The 19,491-nt window shown below is 40.7% G+C and overlaps 2 protein-coding genes across 2 annotated transcripts; one reads left to right on the top strand and one right to left on the bottom strand.

The window, feature by feature from the left end:
* Window positions 1–6,145: 6,145 nt before the first annotated feature.
* Window positions 6,146–10,204, top strand: LOC118788052 (cytochrome b5-like). Its single transcript, XM_036543889.1, has 5 exons — window positions 6,146–6,471; window positions 8,509–8,637; window positions 9,239–9,265; window positions 9,476–9,507; window positions 10,036–10,204. The coding sequence occupies exons 1-5, from the start codon at window positions 6,310–6,312 to the stop codon at window positions 10,124–10,126; spliced, it is 441 nt and encodes a 146-aa protein (XP_036399782.1). The 5' UTR covers window positions 6,146–6,309; the 3' UTR covers window positions 10,127–10,204.
* A 3,159-nt stretch (window positions 10,205–13,363) lies between these two features.
* On the bottom strand, window positions 13,364–17,373 carry si:ch211-260e23.9. The gene is made up of 4 exons (XM_036543188.1): window positions 17,247–17,373; window positions 15,341–15,529; window positions 14,944–15,100; window positions 13,364–14,479 (listed from the first exon to the last, which is right to left on the bottom strand). The coding sequence occupies exons 2-4, from the start codon at window positions 15,480–15,482 to the stop codon at window positions 14,251–14,253; spliced, it is 528 nt and encodes a 175-aa protein (XP_036399081.1). The 5' UTR covers window positions 15,483–15,529; window positions 17,247–17,373; the 3' UTR covers window positions 13,364–14,250.
* Window positions 17,374–19,491: the final 2,118 nt, after the last annotated feature.

Raw genomic sequence — 19,491 nt, 5'->3', positions numbered from 1 at the left:
AATTAGTGTTTGGGCTGATTGACTGCAAGCAAGTCCCATTGATTTGATCATTCTTATTATTATTTTGGCTAATGGGCAAATGGTTAATTCAGACCAATTACCAGTGTGTCAGTGTACCATGATTATTAATAGTGATTGTAATCAGTGCAAATCAGTAATGTGGTTTTGAATCGTCATTATGTTTTTTTTTTTTCGTATCAGTGACTTCATATATTATGGCGATTTGTGTGGAACAATTGCCATCACTGCTTCTCAGAATGGCACTGTCACCTCTACACAGTAGTGCCATCTAGTGGTGAACATTATTGTTGCGGAAAAATGAAGCGTCCTGCACAGATGGCCAGTAAATTCTGTATTTAAAAAAAAAAAAATCACATGGTTAACACTCCGTCAGCCAGCAAAATACTTTATCCTTCTTTTACAGTTTTGCATTTACATTTACATTTATTCATTTGGTAGACACTTTCATCCAAAGCAACTTACAAGTGAGGTAGAGTACAACACAAGCAAAAAAAAAAAAAAAAAAAACCCATAAGGAGTCAACAATATTAGAAGCACTGCATGACCAGGTTTCAAACGTTGGTCTGACAAGGTACAAGCTAGCTGGTAGAGATAACAAGTGTGTTAAGCCATTATGTCACTTTTTTATGTATAGTTTATTAGGAAACAGTTTTGAGACATGAGAAATTCCTTTAGGGGGTAGTGTTCCAGGTGCTCAGGTGAGAGTGGAAGAGCTGTGTCTTCAGATGTTTCTTGAAGACTGACTCAGCAGAATGGATGAAGTGTGGAAGTTCATTCCACCATTGGGGGTCAACAGCGGAGAAAGTTCTGGACAGTGAATTGGCACCGCGATGCGACGGGACCACCGGACGTTGCTTGGTAGCAGAGCGTAGCAGTCGAGAGAGAACATAGGCTTGCAGGAGTGAGTTCAGGTAGGTGCGGTTTTGTTGGTCGTCCTGTACGCAAGCATCAAGGCCTTGAACATGATGCATGCAGCTACAGGTAGCCAGCGGATTGAAACCAAGGTGAGGTGAGGTGTGATGTGAGCCCTTTTGGGTTGGTTGAAACCCAGACGTACAGCCCCATTCTGTATCACCTGCAGAGGCTTAATAGTGCATGCAGGTAAGCCAGCCAAAAGAGCATTGCACTAGTTCAGGCTTGAGATGACCAAACCAGACTTTAGCAGTTGCTGAAGTCACTGAATAATGTAACTCGTTTAGATGTGTTACACACAGTGATGCAAAAGGCACACTGTGATTAGAATGAAAATGGGCCTTTGCCTCATGCTCACAAATGTGTTGGCTGAGAAGTGCCATATCTGCTCAATGTCAGCTGATCCTCCATATCCGTCTGCAGATGGGTGTCCTGGAGAAACCTTGCAGGACTGCCAGAATTGCATTAGCAGGACACAATGATTGTTTTTATAAGACACTGTGTTGAATTCTAATTGATCACACAGACAAACAATAGTGAGAGCCATATGGCAGTAAAGTAGCCCTTTTAGTAGCACTGAAATGAGGGCACTTGTCAGGGCTGTGGGTGGCTCTTCAGCTTATATCAGTCATTATCCAAATGCTTCAGTGGGGGAAAGCCAGGGGGCTTTTGTTCAGCATTTGTTATTCAGAGTCGAGCATTGTTCAGCATTTGTTTATTTTATTAGCACATGAAATGGCTGTTTCAGGGGGAGAGCTACGGCTGATGAGTGACAGACCACATTACCAGTTGTGCCTGCGTTCGGCAATTGTGAATCTCGTTAAGTCTTGCTCCCCTCTGGAACTTGTTCCCACAGAAATAAAGACATGCTCTGCGTTATGCAAATCAAAGGAATTGCTCACGGTGCGTCATATTCTGCATGTGTTGGTGTGGCACAGTGATTAAGGCATCGGGCGAGTTGCCTGTTCACTGTTGGGTCACTGAGTAAGGTACCTAACCTAAATTCATTCAGGAAACATTTTTGCATTGGGTGCATATATGAATAATATATACTGATTGTGAATAATATGGCAAAGTAACATACACCCAAAAACACAGAGGCCCAGTCACATAACCTTCACTCCACCTAGTGGTGATAGAGATGATAATGACGATACTTTAAAAGAGCAAATAGCTGTTTAGTTTTTCTGAGAGTTTTAGTCAGCAGTAAAATGTGTTTGTTGAACTAGCACCAGCTGTTTCCTTAAAAAGGAGTCTGACTGGGGGAAAAAAATGTTAATTTGATGAATAGTGGGCATTACGTTTTTCAAAACAGCATATTTCCATATCTAAGTTCAGATGTGAGTCCATCATATTTAACTATGTTATCAACAGCATGATTGCTTCTCTTATTGTTTTCGCCTTTTGGCACAGAGTGACATCATTAGTGTGTTTGCATGTGTGTCGTCAGGAACCTGTTCAACATTTTACCCTAAATGATCTTCTGTTTGGGGGCAGATTATGTTCACACTGTTCATCTTAAACAGAGTGCAGATTTGCTTGTGAAAGGTGTAACAGACTGTATACCTAGAGGTCCTCGTAAATGCAAATATTTATGGACCCTTTGCATGTGTGTATTGTAGAGTTCCCATATATACCCAGCAATTAGGACTCACTTGCTGTTGTGGTGTTTCAAAATGACTTAATATGCAATTAACCACATTTAATGTCTGATAGATCATAATTTATTTAAATCTATAATTTGTTATGAACCCTGTTATAAAACTTGCCCAAACAAGGGGAAAGAACCTTACATTGGCATCACAACACTATATTACAGTCCAGTACATAATGTACCTATTTTGCCAAGAATCACTGCTTCAAGAAATGCATTTAGTAGTTCTCCATTTCCTCTGAGCCTTGGAGGTAAATGTGAGCTTTACACAAGCAATGTCTTGTGCTTTCACATGCGCATGAATTGCAATTGTGCCTGTTTTCAGATTTTTCATCTTTTTTGAGTTTATGGCTGTGTTCACATACACAATTTGTAGTTGCATTCCTCCTTAACTTCAAACTCAGAGAAGGTAATCAACACAAGAAAAAGAATTTTGCCTATAAATCTACCATTACATCAGGATGTTGATTGAAATTAAATCGGCCTTTAATAGAATGCTGGAAAAAGGGGAACGAACATTATTGGCACTGGAATTTCACACACCAGGCAAAAGCTTGACCCATGAGATCAAGTGGGTTAAATTAGGGAATATGAAACTTCTGGTCTTTCTCAGTGTGACGTACAGACAGAAATACAGACGCACAGCCTCTCACATTCAAATCAAAGGCATATGAAATGCATTTTTTGTATTTTTTTCTTGGTGCCCTAATTTGCTGTGATTTCTTTGTAATTCTTGGGCTGGCATTAAAGCTGTTGCTAGGCTAATACAATGTGGATCAAAAGTGAGAGAGGCATTAATTTCAGTCAAGCTGGGTGCATTTTGCTGAGCTGTAATTAATTAACACAGGGGAGGAGTAAATATCATTCAGACGTATGCATCACAATTATTTTGCTAATTGGATTTGTTGCTTTGTGGCACATAGTAACATGTAGCTTAATCAGATAAGGCTAATTCAGATGAGATAAACCAACATCCCTCAAAGATATCACCAACAATGTATTACAGTAGAGATGGCAAACAGATATGAAGGACACTGTCTTCCTCCAGGGAGCAAAGGTATGGTCAGCTTTTAGAAGGCCGTTTAATTAGGATTTGAACTCTCAACTTCCTGCTTCCACATGGGCAGAGTGGCAGCTTAATTGGCTAGGTGATGTCACAGGGAGCACGGCCCAGTTTGGCACAGTGATGTCTAGCTCCCCTGATGTGTGCAATTAGCTGGTGAAAGGCTGACGAGGCGAGCATATTAATGGCGCGGAGTTCTGTCGCTTGCTTGGTGCACTACTGTTCTATCTGTCATTGCCCGCTGCTGCCTGCCTTAGGTGTTTGTGTAGTAATAGTGTTCCTTGGGCATTAGGGAACTGCACATTAACCTCTGTTGGCAGGTGTAAGTCCCTGGTGGGGTGCTGTTTACATTTACATTTACATTTATTTATTTAGCAGACGCTTTTATCCAAAGCGACTTACAAAAGTGCATACAGTAAGTATAGCAACAGTACGGGGACAGGATGTTTACAATTCCACAATGAGACAGTTCTCAGCTGAGAGCAAGGTCTGTTTGAGGACACAGTACTATCAGATTTGTACAGCTACAGCTTATAGGGCAACTAATACGGTACACCTTCAAACAGCAAACTTCGACAACTTCAAACGGCGCTATGAGCGTCAGGGTAAAGGCGGCAACAAGAAACAATGTAAAAAGCACAGCAATTTACGACAGCACTGATTGGGGGGGGGGGCTGTTGTTGTACCTTTGAGCAAGAGTGCCATGCCTGAGTCATTCTGGGGTAAACGTCAAGCTGTATGGGTGGATAACGTGTTAAATATAAGATTGTGGGAGTTCACCTGGATCTGGACATATGCTGAGATGCCAGTAATGACAGCGTGTGGCTGAGGGTACCCATTGAGGCTCATCGCCCGGGTTGGTCTCCGCTTCCTTAAACTGGACAACCTGAGCGGAGTGGAAGAAGTCTCCCCTGAGAGCGAGACCGAGTAATAATACCCTGCATGCTGTTCTCAGTGCTGCCACTGGACTTCAACCTGAAAATGCCTGGTGGCAATGAATTCAACAGGCACCATGCTGCACAGCATCTTATTTTGGTGCTGAAGGTGGGTGAAATCCAAAGCTTTTTGAGTAGCCTAACTTAGTCTTCTGTTCTATGAGTGATTGCGCAACATTTAACCTTTAGAACCCACCCCTGGGGTCAGTTGCAGCATCTCCCACATATGTATCTACCGCAAACATGATTTAGATTACCACAAAGATTTACCACGCTCAGATTCATTTAATGGTGAAATACTAAGCTCCAAAATCACTCAGATTTGACAGATCATTACTGCAGAGACACGACACAAAGTTTGACCAAGATAACAAGCTATTGACAGAACATCATGTGACGTAATGGGCTTTAAACGCTACTCATCACTCAGACAGAATTATCCAAGTGAGGAGCACCTGTGATCCTTGCATACTTGCATCCTTACTTATTGCCTTACCACTCTTTAAGCAGTAAATTCCCCTGAATCATGATGGACCATACTATCTAGAGCCATTTCATATGGAAATTGGCATACACAGTTTTGGTCTTTGTATGATGTTTATTGGCCTTCAGGTTTGATGTGAAATATTAATATCACTAGTCACTAGTACAAAAACTGGAAAATGATTAAAAGACATATGCCCCATATCAATAATTGGAAAGTTGTGCAAAATGGATGATTCTCACTGCAGATTATGGCAATAGGAATTTCATAACCATGGTGGGATATTGTGAAACCTTAATTACACAAAACAGCTTCCTATTGCTTTCTTCCAAATCTCCTTTCCAAGGTCTAGATTATTTTTAATCCTCAAATTTTTCAAAACTATATACATTTGCTGCCATCTAGTGCAGTGTGTACTACAATGAAAATATCAAATCCTGGTAGGCTACTACTGTTGACCCATGTATGCTATGTGTTACCCTCATATGGATTTTCCACGCCTAGTCGTTTTTACTCGTAGTTCAATCACAATATGTACTTTCAACTGGTAAAACATTTTAAACATCAGATTCCATACGCGCGCATCACAATGTAAAAAGAGAGTAAGTTGCAAGTACAATTCAGAAACAGTTTTGACCGCGTCATATCAGACTGCACTGAGATAATACTTTATCTATCACAGATTTTCAAGCCATGTTCACAACTCACAACAGAATTCTAAATGTATTAAAACTAGTCAGGCTACATTTTCATTTTTTGTTCAACTAACATTCGTCTTCGCGAAATCAATAATAATAACAATAATAAAATTCCCTTATTAAAACCCTTGTGTATCAAACTCCCCATTTGATATACTGTATACCGCATGCCATTCAAGTTGAAGACGAAAATCTGCTTGAACTGCGTGATGAACTCTGGTGATCTTCAATGAGCGATTATGATTGGTTCTTTGGTTGACAGACGGTCTACTATTGGTCTTACACAGCCGTCACTAAATGATTATTGGTCGGAGAAAATTAGCTGCTTTCATTGGTTGATCCCACATGTCAGCTGATGGAATGACACGGCGGTGGCCTGGTTTGGGAAAGCTGAGCCGCACGTATCCTTTCTTCCGAGAAAATGTTACTGTGTTGAATGAGTGTCTGTACGCTTTCGTAAAAAAAGTTACTCTAGTGTCAACTACCTTGTGCGTCTCCAGTCGATGCCGTTTTAAAGAACATAGCGAGATATCTGGATCAAAATGGGAGAGGAAAATCACACAGAGAAAACTAATGGGGAGATTGTCCCGGAAAGCAACGTGAAATACTACACGCTTGAAGAAATAAAACAGCACAACACGAGCAAAGATACTTGGCTCATCATCCACGATAAAGTGTATGATATCACAAGTTTCCTGGAGGAGGTAAGCACTAGCCATCGTAGCCACATTATACAACTATTTAGCTAGCTGGTCAAGTGGCAGTGGACAGAGATACAGTACATGTGCCGAAAGGTTGCTAACTTGCACGCTAGCCAGCAGTTCGATCCGAATTCTGTTCCACTATCGTCAGTCTCCATGCAGATCTGCCTAGTCGTCTAGCTACAACCCGAATACCGGCGTAATAAGCAAGCACGTTAGCTAACAACGGCGCCGCGGTTGCATTTCGGCAAGCCGCAGTATCTGGTTATTTAGATAACTCAGACTATCCACAACTATCAGTAAGTAACGATCGCTAACCATGCTAAAGCTAAACTTAAGCTGGCTGGGTGGGTAGCTAGCTATGTGTCTTTATTTGGCCAGTGTGTAATCACTAAGGACACAGCCAGCTCGCTAGGAAGCGATCGAGCTGGACATTGCCAATACCCTTGAAATGTGCTACTTCTAGTTAACTTTCTATCATTCGCATGGATCCTCTAGGATTCAGCAAGCAAAAATCTGTCCTGGATACTTAGATTGTGATTTAGCCAGTCAGATTGAAGGCTGGGTCGAAAAGGGCTGTTTGAGCTTGGCTATCTGTCGTAGATTATGTAGCTAGCATGCTAAAATATAATTTAGTTGCTATGGCGTCATGGACGTGTTTGGCATGCTGTGTAGCAAGCAAGATAGCTATCACCAGTATACTTGAAAGTGGTAATAGGTCGTATGCTCCTCGAGGCTTTAGGTATTAGCAGAAAAGCTCTAACTAGTCAGTTAACTAACTACAGCTAACATTACATCGAAAAAGACGTGCGAACCGGTATATTACCAGATCAGTCTCATTTGCTCATGTAAGGATACGCTGGAATTCCGATAGCAGCCAGTCATCTTTATTAACGTTACATTGTTTCGTTGCGTTGGAGACAGTGCTGCCAATAGACTTTATGAATTAACCGTTGTGATGTGGATCACACTCCTTCCGACTGCTTTTTACGGGGGCAACATTTTGTTTGTAATATTTTGAAGGTGGCAGACATTTTTCAGTATCAATAAGGTGTTTATCTGCGTAATCAGTGTGGGCACATTCTTAAAATACTTCCATTTTTCCACTTTCCGGAAAAACATCGTCATTATCTTATTTGTGGTCTGGAACAGGAAATTACTCATTACTCAAACAAAACAATACTGGAAAACAAGTTTTTCAGGTCCGTAATCTATAACAATTAAAAAACCTAAACTAACTTGAATAACTGCAGATGCATACAAGAAGAAAATGGTTTACCTATGACCAGCATGGTGTCATGGTGTTATATTTTGCATAAAAGAATGACCACAGGGCCAGCAGGGAGTTCATGATGGACAGCAATCAGAATAGCCCTGGTATAGATGAGTACCATGGTGGTAGAACTGCAATGCAGAATTAAATTTCACAAGACACCTAGAGTATTTATTGAGGTAAATACCTCAAGACCTGTTTATAATACAGGAGAAACATACATAACAGTATAGCTATGTTTATTTGTCGTGCAAATTGTATGACGTTCAAATCAAATTAGTCAGGATTGCTGCTTTCACTATCCAAAATGGGTACTTATCTCACAGTACATTTTCAGTAGTGTCCTCCATTAATATCCAGAAATCCTAGTACCAGATTGGACATAGATGTAGGTATTTATTGATGTCCTTGCTCTGAAGCATGGTTCCCTTCCACTTTGCTAAAACATATGTCTTCAGTTCAGAAATGGGTTTGATAGTCAAATAATTATATGTGGACAACATCCAGCCTTCATCTGTTTACTTTTCTGGCAAAAGATGTCCAGCTCTGTTAGAAATGTGGCTTTAAATGTTTCACAGTATATGCAGCCATGGTTATAGATTTGTTTGAAATTTGCTGGTTAATTAGTGAAAAAATTGGAGACTTGTAAAAAATTATACTCTGGGAGAATGTTTGGTTGGACGTGGCTCTTCCTTTAGGGAGCAGCCCTAGGTGTCTTTGAAAGTAAAATGCGCTGCCACTCATGCTTCCTGTCTTTGTGCTTCCAGCACCCTGGAGGTGAGGAGGTGTTGCTGGAGCAGGCTGGAGCGGATGCCACAGAGAGTTTCGAAGATGTGGGCCACTCCACAGACGCCAGGGAGATGCTCCAGCAGTACTTCGTTGGGGAGCTGCACATGGTATACACCTGTGTCTGCGCATACAGTCAGCACTTACAGTGATTTGGGAGGTTTTTTTTGCTACCTTCTTAGGGGTAGGAGCAGGTCCTAAGTACAGGACAGTAAAGTAGTTGTGGGGAGGAGGTGGAGGGCTTTGTGATCCCAAAATGGATGAGCTGTTGAGTGTTATCAGTAATTGACTGATTTGAATTAATCTGTGATTTGCTAAGGAGAGAAAAGTCTTCATCAGCTCATGCGATACAGTGATTCACAGCATATAGTAACTCAAGGACTATGGTGTTCACAATGCCCCTTGCTCATATGGATACAGTAAAGCTAGGGCAGTGGTTAGACATCTACAAGGACTGTTAATAAAGGAAATGGGAAACCAAACTTCTCAGTCTGTTATTTGAATACTGTACCCACATTTAAACAGTCTTCCTAGAGCCTTTGTAAATACTAATTTTTCAGTAACCAAGCCACATATTCTGAGTAGATGATTAATATGTATTCCTTTTACTGTGAACAATTGCTAATTGTCCTGTAACACAGTATCAGGTGTGGGCATGTAAGCAGAGTAATTTGAAATGAAATGTAACAGATCAATTATTTTATCTTTCAGGATGACCGCAGGAAGGAAAGTCCAAAGGTAAGGTTCAACGGCCAAGTTATCAAACAAATCATTGGTATAATTTAATCATGGGGTGCTCATATCTGAGAGTAGACTGTTTGTAAATGTATTGTTTGTATTTGCACATTTTAGATTTAGGTTTTATTTGTTCAGTCAAACCTTTCTGTACATGTTCACCCTGTCCTCAGCTTGGGAAACTTCCTTAAATGTCTGTGTTTTCTCCTCTAGGAAATCTTCATCACAACCTCAAAAGAGTCCAGGTCAGTTGAGCAAACTGCCTTAGAAAATGTATTTTACTGTATGTGTCACCATATTAGAGCAGGCTGGAGTAGAATGAATCACCATCCCCAAACTTACTGCTGTTTTGAAAAAGTAAATGGCATGTTAGGGTGCCTTCATGGAAACTGTAGTGGAAGAAATGTAGCAAGGCTTTTAAAATCAGCTGTACAAGGGTGACTGGTATTTGTGTATGCTTGGTGCATCCAACAATGTGCCCAAGGTTAATTTTCAAACGTTTTTTCAATTTTCGAATTAGTTTCACGCTTGTCGAAAAACATGCTGAGTGATGATGTGCAGTAGACTACTGATAATTTTGCAGAGAATGTGCTGCTAGATTCCTTTTATCAAATGAAAAATCTTATTTCCCTCTAACAACAACATACTGTGTACTACGTGCTTGCTGTACAAGCAGTGCTAGTGGAGGCTTTTTATGTCTTCATGAGGAATATGTTTACCTTCTATAGCTGAGTAATAAACATTTATCACTCTTTATGTCCCTCTGTGTGTAGCTCCTGGACCACATGGTTGATACCTGCTCTGGCAGCTGCAGTTGTTGGCCTGATGTACCGGTACTACATGCTGGAGAACAAGTCTTCCTGAGACCTGGCCTCTGCAACAGCTTTCACTTCATCTGTCAGTCTCCAGAGGCCTTATTTTCTGACTGAAGCCCCATCTCACCAACCTTCACATCATCATCTGATCCCTCAGTCTCTCGTAATGTCCCACCACCCCCCTGCTGTGAAAGCGGTGGGGGGTGTAGACGCGCTTTTCTCGCACGCCCACACCTCCTCTCTGCATTCCAGGCCCCACCCGAGGGAGAGGGCGTGTGGGACGCAGTGAACTCCTGCCGCTCTGCTCCACAGTTCTGCTCCCTGTCCTCTCTCCTCTCACGTGCACTGTCTCTGTCCTGCTCCTCACCTTCTTCACTTGGGTGACTGGCTGAGCCACGTGGAAGTGGCCAGTCAAAGAGCCCCCCCACCGTGGGTGTCCCTCTTCTAGCTAATGTGTGTTTTTATAGTTAGAGACCATTTTAAGAGCCGCTTACTGAAACCTTGGGGAAGTTTTGAGCCATCAGCTCATTTCCGAAAGGCTGAGGAGATAATGAGAAGAAGCTCATCAAATCAAGAGTTACATCATGGTTAAGCAGAAGCTCTGTATCTTTAGTCCGTGGTCTTGCTCTGGTCAGATAAGGATCTCTTTCACCATAGTGTCTTTACAAATACAAAAACTGGTTTCTTACTTTTTTTCTGATGGTGAACACTTCATTGTTGCACATTTGTTGTCTTTAATTCTGTTCAGCCTGCTAAACCCTGGCATCTTGCCTGCTGCTGCTAGTTAGTTCTGACATTTGAAAGGAATCATCTTAGTTAAGTACTAGAAATGAGTACCTTGAGTGGAAAACAAAACAAAAGTTTGATAGCACAGCTGTTGGGTTGAAACCACACCCTTTCCCAGGTGGAGCCTATCAGCATGCAGAACACTGATCTTTGATAATCTTGATTTAATCCTTTTGAATAGTAGTTTTACATTCCGCAGACGGCGTTAAAATGGTACTATTGTGCAATGTTTTGGTTAACAGTACTGCTCTCTTCTGGATAATTTCCTTTTGCATTTTTTTGTTCTGTCATGTGTTGTTTAATTGTTTAAAATGGATAATTATCCTCCCCTGCGTCATCATTTTCACTTTTACATATGCATTATAACTTTGGAACATCCTTGTGAAAAACATTAATATTGTACATAGAATATATGAGAAGATGTACTTGCATAAAATTGAACTAAGGCTAGTTTAAGTACATGCATTTTGCTTACCGCTATGCAGCCATATTTGCAATGGAGTATAAAAAGAATCACATAATGTTTGAACAAATGTTGCAAATAAACTTTTTCTGCAAAGAACGTTTAGTTAACTATGTACACTATAGTGTGCGGTAAGCAGACTGTCAGCGCTGTGGTTGTAGTTGGTGTCAGCTTGTCTTCATAAGATGAAGTGCTGAAATGAAGATCTGGTAATCTGTTGTGGGTGAGCTCTTTTAGAGGGGAAAACCACTGTTTGATAGGTCTGATAGGTTTCTGAAAAACCTGCCGCTGAAAACGCACCCCCTGTTTTCTCTCCTTTCTGTAATTTATTAAAATGAATAGTAATGCAGCTCAATTTGTTTTTAATTGTTTTTCGTATTTTTTACTTTTAATTTCACTCCCTTGATGCTTTGGCAGGACACTTCCACAAGGAACCGTGTGCACAAACTGTGAAGTGGTGTGAAAGCAGGAAAAGTAGCATTGGTTAGACCAGGGGTGTCCAAACCTCTCCTGGAGGGCCACTTGTCCTGCATGTTTTAGATCTCTCCCTGCTCCAACACAGCTGATTCAAATGATCAACTCGTTATGAACTCCTGAAGCTGCTTAATAACAAACTGATCATTTGAATCAGCTGTGTTGGAGCAGGGAGAGATCTAAAACATGCAGGACAAGTGGCCCTCCAGGAGAGGTTTGGACACCCCTGGGTTAGACTAAGTAGTGTACTCCTTAGTCTGACTAATTTAAATTGTTGGACATGACTAGAGTCAGGAAAACTGCAGTGAAATGTGTCACTTCCTGTTGTGCTCACACGGGGCTGTAATACAGCAGGCTTTCTAGCTCTAGTTTTCACAATGCTTGCTTTAATACCCCTAATGCTCTCATATCTGGGGAAGAAAGCTGCGTTTCAGCCAAGACTTGAGGAATGAACGTAGCCTCACATAAAGCAGTCCTCCCAGATTTAAGGTGAGTAGCAAAATGTTACTCTTATTCAGGGATGTCAGCCTTTGTTTCCACAAGGCCCTTTGTTCTGTGCAGTCTTACGCTGTGATGCAGTCATTGTATCAAAAAGGCCAAACCAATGAAGTGATTGGGCCCTGCCTGGAAATTTGGATAGATGGCATGGGTTTTCTGTGATATGATAGAATAATAGTAACATTAATCTTAGTTTCATTGGCTTCGTATGAATGAATTAATGTGAGGGAGGCACAATAGCACAGCCAGCTTCCTCACGCTAATTTACAATAATACACGCTAATAGTAATGTATACTAATTAATGGTAATGCATGGAAATAAGCACACATGCACAATTCAGAATGCTGGATTAGTTGTTGACTCAAGGGAGGTGCATGTAATATCTACATCATGAGGTTTGCCATACATTGAATAGCTGAATGCACTGGGTGCCTGACAGCAAATTACATTAATCGCATCAGTTCCAATTGGCCAGTTAATTTAACTTTAGGGTTCAGTTGTTGAAAATGAATCATTTTTTGCAATCCTTGTTTCTTATATTACCTTGGGAACTGACCTACAGCCATAGGATCCATGATGTCCTTATTTTAGATTATTGTGTGTGTGTGTGTGTGTGTGTGTGTGTGTGTGTGTGTGTGTGTCTGTGTCTGTCTTTTGAAAAACCAGGGCAGCATACTAACGTTTGAGATTTGATATCAGAAAGATTCTGTCTCTGATAATCCATTAATGCTACTGATATTAGCCTTGGACATCGGCAGGCAGAATTAGCCAGTGATGCAACACTGACAGAAGGGGCATGGGGTGAATATGAGGAATTATCTTGCATTCGTTTGTCCACTGTCTGTCCATTTGTACTGTTTCTGTTTGGAGATTGAGGTGCATTTCGTGTGTGGGGCCATTTCAGTGTCAATTTTCACTGTTTGACGTGTAATAAAGCCACTGTATTTGAGTAAAGTGTGATAATGGTGTTCACCATGTATGTTCACTGTAGTAAGGGTAACGTGGGCGAATTCTCAAAACACTGGACTCGCCAGTGTTCGTTTTCATGACCAAAAAGCATTCACTTGATGTGCAAAACACATTTATTCTGTCTTTTTTATGGGTATTTAAGAAATATACGCTCTGAAAATACAAAAATCTGAACCGTATAGTAATATTTACAAACTGCATTTCTATAAGCAAAAACATGGATTCATGTGTAGCAATGGAAACAGTCATATGAATATAAATAGTGGTATCAATTTCAGTGTTACAGTAAAAAAATTGTCATTGTTAACATAATTTACCAGTCTCAGGTATTCCTTACATACTATTAATTTGTTCCTGAAGGCAAAACAAGCATACAATATAAAAATAACTGCAGCATGCTGAAAGGAGCCATAGTGGTTTCATTACACAGTGAAATGTCATATATTAACACTGCATAGGTCAGGTATGTTTTTAAAATTCACACATGTGATTCTTATAAGACATAATTATGTAACAATGTCTGCATACTATAATATTAAGATAACAGTATCCAACAACATACAATACAAAACATTCTTATACCATAAAAGCAAAAATAAATTCCACTCATGCCACTATTCTATAAACCATAAAACACACACCACAATTTTATTAAGTAAACACAGCACTAAAAACAGTAAGCCAACTAAACTGGCTTAAAGGCAGTTAGCATGGTAGTTTACACTGAAAAACTTAAATGAATGCTGAAACTGAGTGCAGATGTGGTTGCTGGCATACTACTGCTATGCAACTACTGTTGCCTAAGCTTGTCAAAGATCTGTTTGTGTTGTGCCTTGTGCTTTGCTTGGATTACTAATGAATGGCTTTGTGGCACCAGTATCAAGCAAACACTGAATGAAGGCAGGTGACTCGCAGGTAAACATTGTCATTACCATTAATGTCAACATGCCCAGAGGCACTCAGAGGGCTGGTGGGCGGGGATTCAGTAGTTGTAGAGGCGCTGGCAGGGCTGCTTGAAGTAGCCGTAGCGTTTCCCGGCAGCATAGAAGCGTGTCTTGACCAGGTTCTGCCTGCAGAGGGCGCTGCGGGACAGCTTCCTGCGCTCCGTGTGTGCCCTGGCAGTCTGCAAAGTGTGGAAGTGGCTGTCGCTCACCAGGATGCTGCCCCATGCCGTCATCCTCCACGGGATGGGACGCCTGACCGGCACAGGCCTGCAGGGGGCGACAGAGGGGTATCAGATGCCTCGCCCTACAGCAGTCTTCCTCTGCCACCGTGAGCCTGATACGGTCGTGTTCCTGAGACGCAACTTGTTACTTACTGAAGTTTTGCGAGGTTTAGTCACAGATCTGATCAAGCATTTGTCAGTTTGGAAGACACACACACCTGCTTTGCTTGCCCCTGCTCTAACCTTACCGCAGACATACTTTTACTGAAATGTTACCCTTTGAAGGTGTCAGAAAGCTGGGGGAACAAACTAATCAGTGCAAACACCATCCGCTGTACCTTTTTCACAGTGTGGTGGCACCAGTGTAACTCACTTATGTTTGTCTCGTACAGAGATGGTAATGTGAATTCCCCTTGCTTTGATATTATACAGACACCACAGCAAAGTGTCTCACAGCTTCTGACAAGCCCTGTCTTTGGGGGTTGGTGTTTGTTTAAGGCACCCACTCACACAGCAGAATCCTCTTCCTCTTCATCCTCCTCCTCTTCCTCAGACCCGAGGCCATCCTCGTTTCGCTGGCATCTCCGCTTGTACACTGACATGCTGGGGTGCTCGATCAGCAGGTTCTCCAGGGGATCGACCTGCGGAGGAGCCAGGGCCTGCCCCTCTGTGAACATAGCCAATTCCCACATGAAATACACAAGACAATTGTTGTATTCATTAAACCTTTGCAAGTGCTGTCCCCAGATAATCGAGTTACCAAAATGGAGCATCTGGACCAATCCATAGCACAACCAGTAGTCAATGAGAGGGAGTTATGGTTATAGACTTAAGTATAATAATACATTCAACACATTTGGAAGTTTTTTTTTCTCCTTCATTATAAACAACAGGGTTTTTAACTCACCATGAATATCGATGATCACCCAGTCTCCCTCCTCAAACTCTAACAGGTCATCAAAACTTTCAGTCTCCTCGGTGATGTCGCAGGTGTTTATGTCATTCTCATCGGGGGTGCCGAGCAGGTGGGCAAATAATTTCCTAATCATTATTGCAATTATTTCCTCCCCGTCTTCGTTCGGTCACACGAATAGCTCTACAGCAAAAAAAAATAAATAAAATAAAATAAAAAGGAAAAAGTCGCCCCCTAGTGGTACTATGTGAAAAAGCAGTTTGGTCGTGGCATTAATTGTAATATAGCTAAACTACAACAATGTGCTAAGACAGTTAGGATTGTTTACCTCTTGTCGAAGAATGGATAAAATACACAGGATAGAATACTAAGGTGACATTTGTAATGCAATTCGTGCATATAACAGAATGTCTTAAATATGGAACCGGGAAGACTTTTAACACCAGACCTGAAATTAGACCTGCCTTGTTGTAATACCTCCTACAGCAGCATGTAACATGCTGCCCTTTACTTTTGGTCTGATAGCACACCGTGGTCAAGAATAACACGACTTTGGCAGCCATCAATACTTGGTTTCATTTATCTTCTCTGGGTTATTTTTAAACATTAGGAATTCCTATCCTATTTTAGCCTATGGTATAATGAATGAATGTGTACATAAGTAATCCTTATTCAAATATTAGCACAGAAAATGTCCTTATTAAACAACACATATTTTACTTGAACCCAGGTACTCTATTATAACCCTTTAGTTATCCCCTCTTTTTAAGGGCAAAACTTCGTCTATATGGTGTTGGTGACGCAAATAATATATATATTAAGTTAAGCCTTCTACTACACTAGACCTATGAACCGTGTACAATGATATTCCAGTACCCACAATATGCATTTTCATTGTATTTGTGAACGGCTTTCAGTACTTGGCTCTGACCTATTTCTGTTTTCTCCGTATTTATTCCTAATTTTGTGACACCAAGACGCCTGCTGAGCTGTTATCGCTTTAAACCGTTAATCGACCTCTCTGTTTTGTTTAGCGAATATCAATAGCGAGTATCGGGTGACTGTACAGTAAGCCTGCCTGTACATATGTACATATAGATGACCGTATTTACACACAGACACATTATATATATATATCTGTGTGTAAATACAGTCATCACGGCATCACGGTTACTTCACGAGCTATTTTTCCAGACAGCCACGCATGCCTTCGTGCACTTGGGACAGTCTGCAAACTTTGTCAGCAAACAGCTGATACAGGATATTGGAATGCACGATATTGGGAGTTCATTATTTTTAGCTTAAAACACAATGCAATGAGCTCTCATAATGTATTAAACTCCCACTTGAACACACTTTTTTTCGCAGAAAGTGTGATGACAACATAGAATACAGTGCCTTTTGCTAATACGGTGATACTTCAGATCTGGCCCGGGCATGCACAAGATACTTGGCACCCGTCCCGAATAGAGGTAAACAGGCCAGGGCTTTGACTCCGAACTTGGACAGGAAAGAGCAGTCAGCTGTTGCCAGTATTGACATTTGATGAAGTAGTCTGTGTAAGTTATTACTAAAACATGAACTAAAAAAGAAAAGTACATGATGTATAGTTACACGTACTGTGGCCACAGATTTTTACGAGGAGTTAGGCTAGTTGCAAAAGTATCTATACAAATAAATTACTAAAAGACTACTTAGTTAAACGATTAGAAGAAAAGTTTTCATCATGAAGATATCCAAAATCGAATGCCATTGTTAAAGCGCCAGATAAAAATATTCACTATAAGATGATGAACAACACAAAGGAAATCAGCAACAACAGCTGATCAGACTCCACACATACAAATTCAACTGAGAATAAGCATACGTGTGAGCGTAAGCGATCCAACTGAATAATTACCTGAAAAGAGGAAAGTAGGGATTTTGCTGAGAAGTTGTATGCGAAGTCTTACATCTCAGTACTTTTGTTCCTGTGTACTGTACGGAGGTTCAGACTTGTTTATGAACATTGTGTTTTGCAGTCTTTGCTGTCGTCATCGTATTTTAAAACTCGTCACCATATCCCTCCTCTTAAGGCGGAGCATATCAAGGCGTAAGGACAGTTTGCCCTTAGAAACTGATCCTGAATCAGAATCATAATTTTACTTTAAATGGTTGAAGGCAGGATTGGGGGCGGGTAGGCTGATCTTAGATCCACTGTAAAGGACAAAATGTACTAGGACACTGTCCATCCAGATAGCGTATGACCATATGGAGCCGCATACAGGACAAAATTCTTCCAGAACTCTAAGGATTTTCCAAATAGTTCGCCCAATCCATGTACTTTGTATATCCACCCCCCCACCACCCCCCCACCCCCCGATATACAAAGTACAAAAATAAAAATGCAAATGCAAAAGTGAGAAACAAATACAATGGACATGGTCTGTGCGGCATTACAGGGGTTCCTCGAGTGGGATTAGCTTTCAGATCATTTACACGTCACTGAATCTCAAAGTATATGGTACCATTGACCCAAAACATGGCCAATGTTCCCGCAGTTGTTTACTTCAACATGCATCAAGAGAGCTGTAGAGAATAATAATAAATACATTGAAAAAAAAACTATTGATTAGATGCTAAAACTACAGAAGTGCATGTTAAGAGGAGAGTCTTATTAAACTTTGATGAAAACACAACTGTTAATGTGAACCATCTGCAACGTCCATGCATTTTCTTTTAGCCAGGATGGACCAAAGCCACTTAGTAGTTTGTACACCTGATGTTTCACTGTAAGAGGAAGTGGTATTCAAGTTACAGATGCCATTAATTCCAGAGAAGCAAAATTATTTCTGCCTATTTGTCTGGGATGATTTCAAAGAATGCAGAACTCATTAAGTCACACATAAGAATGGAATTAGAACACAATCACATCATGTTAAAGTGTATGGTTGTATGTGGACTTTTTACTTAATCTTTATACACACTATACGTGTGCGTGAAAGAGAGATGTTTTGTGTGCACATGTGCACAATAAACTATGTTGGCCATTCCTCTGCTACTTAATTATTAATGATTACAATTGACCTATCCACCTGTGGAAAACAGTGCATCTAAACACAATCCTATTTGGTTCACAATGACTCATGCTGATTGGGCAAGGAAAGGGGGATCCTCAACCATAAGTGCTGAGAATGTACAGAAAGCTGACTATCCTGAGAAAAGTGTCTAGTCTGAATAAACTGCGATCCTTGGAGAACAGCACATAATCGTCTAACTAGTTCCACCACTATTTTATAGGTATGAACCAGTCTGTTCCGGCAACAGTTTTATCACTGTATTGCCCTAAAGTCAGATGCTTATGAATACATTAAATCAAATGCTTAGTTGCTGACCTGTAAGTTAAAATCATGTTTTCTGATTGGTTCTTCTACACATTGCTTATATAATCCTGGAGTTTATTGCCTGATCAAGGTCATCAGTTAGTGTGCAGATCATCAGTATCCATGTTAATACATGTAGTATCCATTAGACTATAACTCTTATTACTACCCACTATATATAGCCATAGCACTGACACATTGCATACATAGCACTGATTTATAAGGCTGGATATTTACTGAGACAGTTTTAGGTTAAGTACCTCACCCAAGGGTACAACAGTGGTGCCCCAGCAGGGATTTAAGCCAGCAACCTTTTGGTTATGAGTGCTGCTCCTTACCACTAAGGTCAAACTAATATTGTGTAGCCCTTACACATGAACAAATGGTCTGCAAAGATGAAATGATATATCTTGCATGCTCTCCATTTCCACTGTATGACATTTGACAATGCCATGTCTGGCATGTCTGGGCCAAATTGCACTGAAGAAATTAGGAAACAGTGGGTTGCATTAATCTGAAACAGTGTGAGTATAATGTGTGTTCAATGATGTGGCAAAATAAATTTGTAAACTGACCTCAGATTTAGGTCAATACTTTTTAGAGCCTAGTTATTTGCGCAGATGTGTTTGGACAAATCTGATATGGAAAACATATGTGAAAGAACTGGCTTTGTTTAAGTCTGAAAGTATTTTGTACTCCTGAGAGAACTAACGCAGAGACTGTGATTCAGCAAACATGTTAATATGAGCAGTAAAGTTCCTGTTAGACCGGTGAAACGCACAA

Source organism: Megalops cyprinoides, chromosome 13 (genome assembly GCF_013368585.1).
Source record: "Megalops cyprinoides isolate fMegCyp1 chromosome 13, fMegCyp1.pri, whole genome shotgun sequence".
NCBI classification, from domain to species: Eukaryota; Metazoa; Chordata; class Actinopteri; order Elopiformes; family Megalopidae; genus Megalops; species Megalops cyprinoides.
Note: the sequence above shows the minus strand (reverse complement) of the source record. Positions and strands in the feature narration are given on the sequence as shown.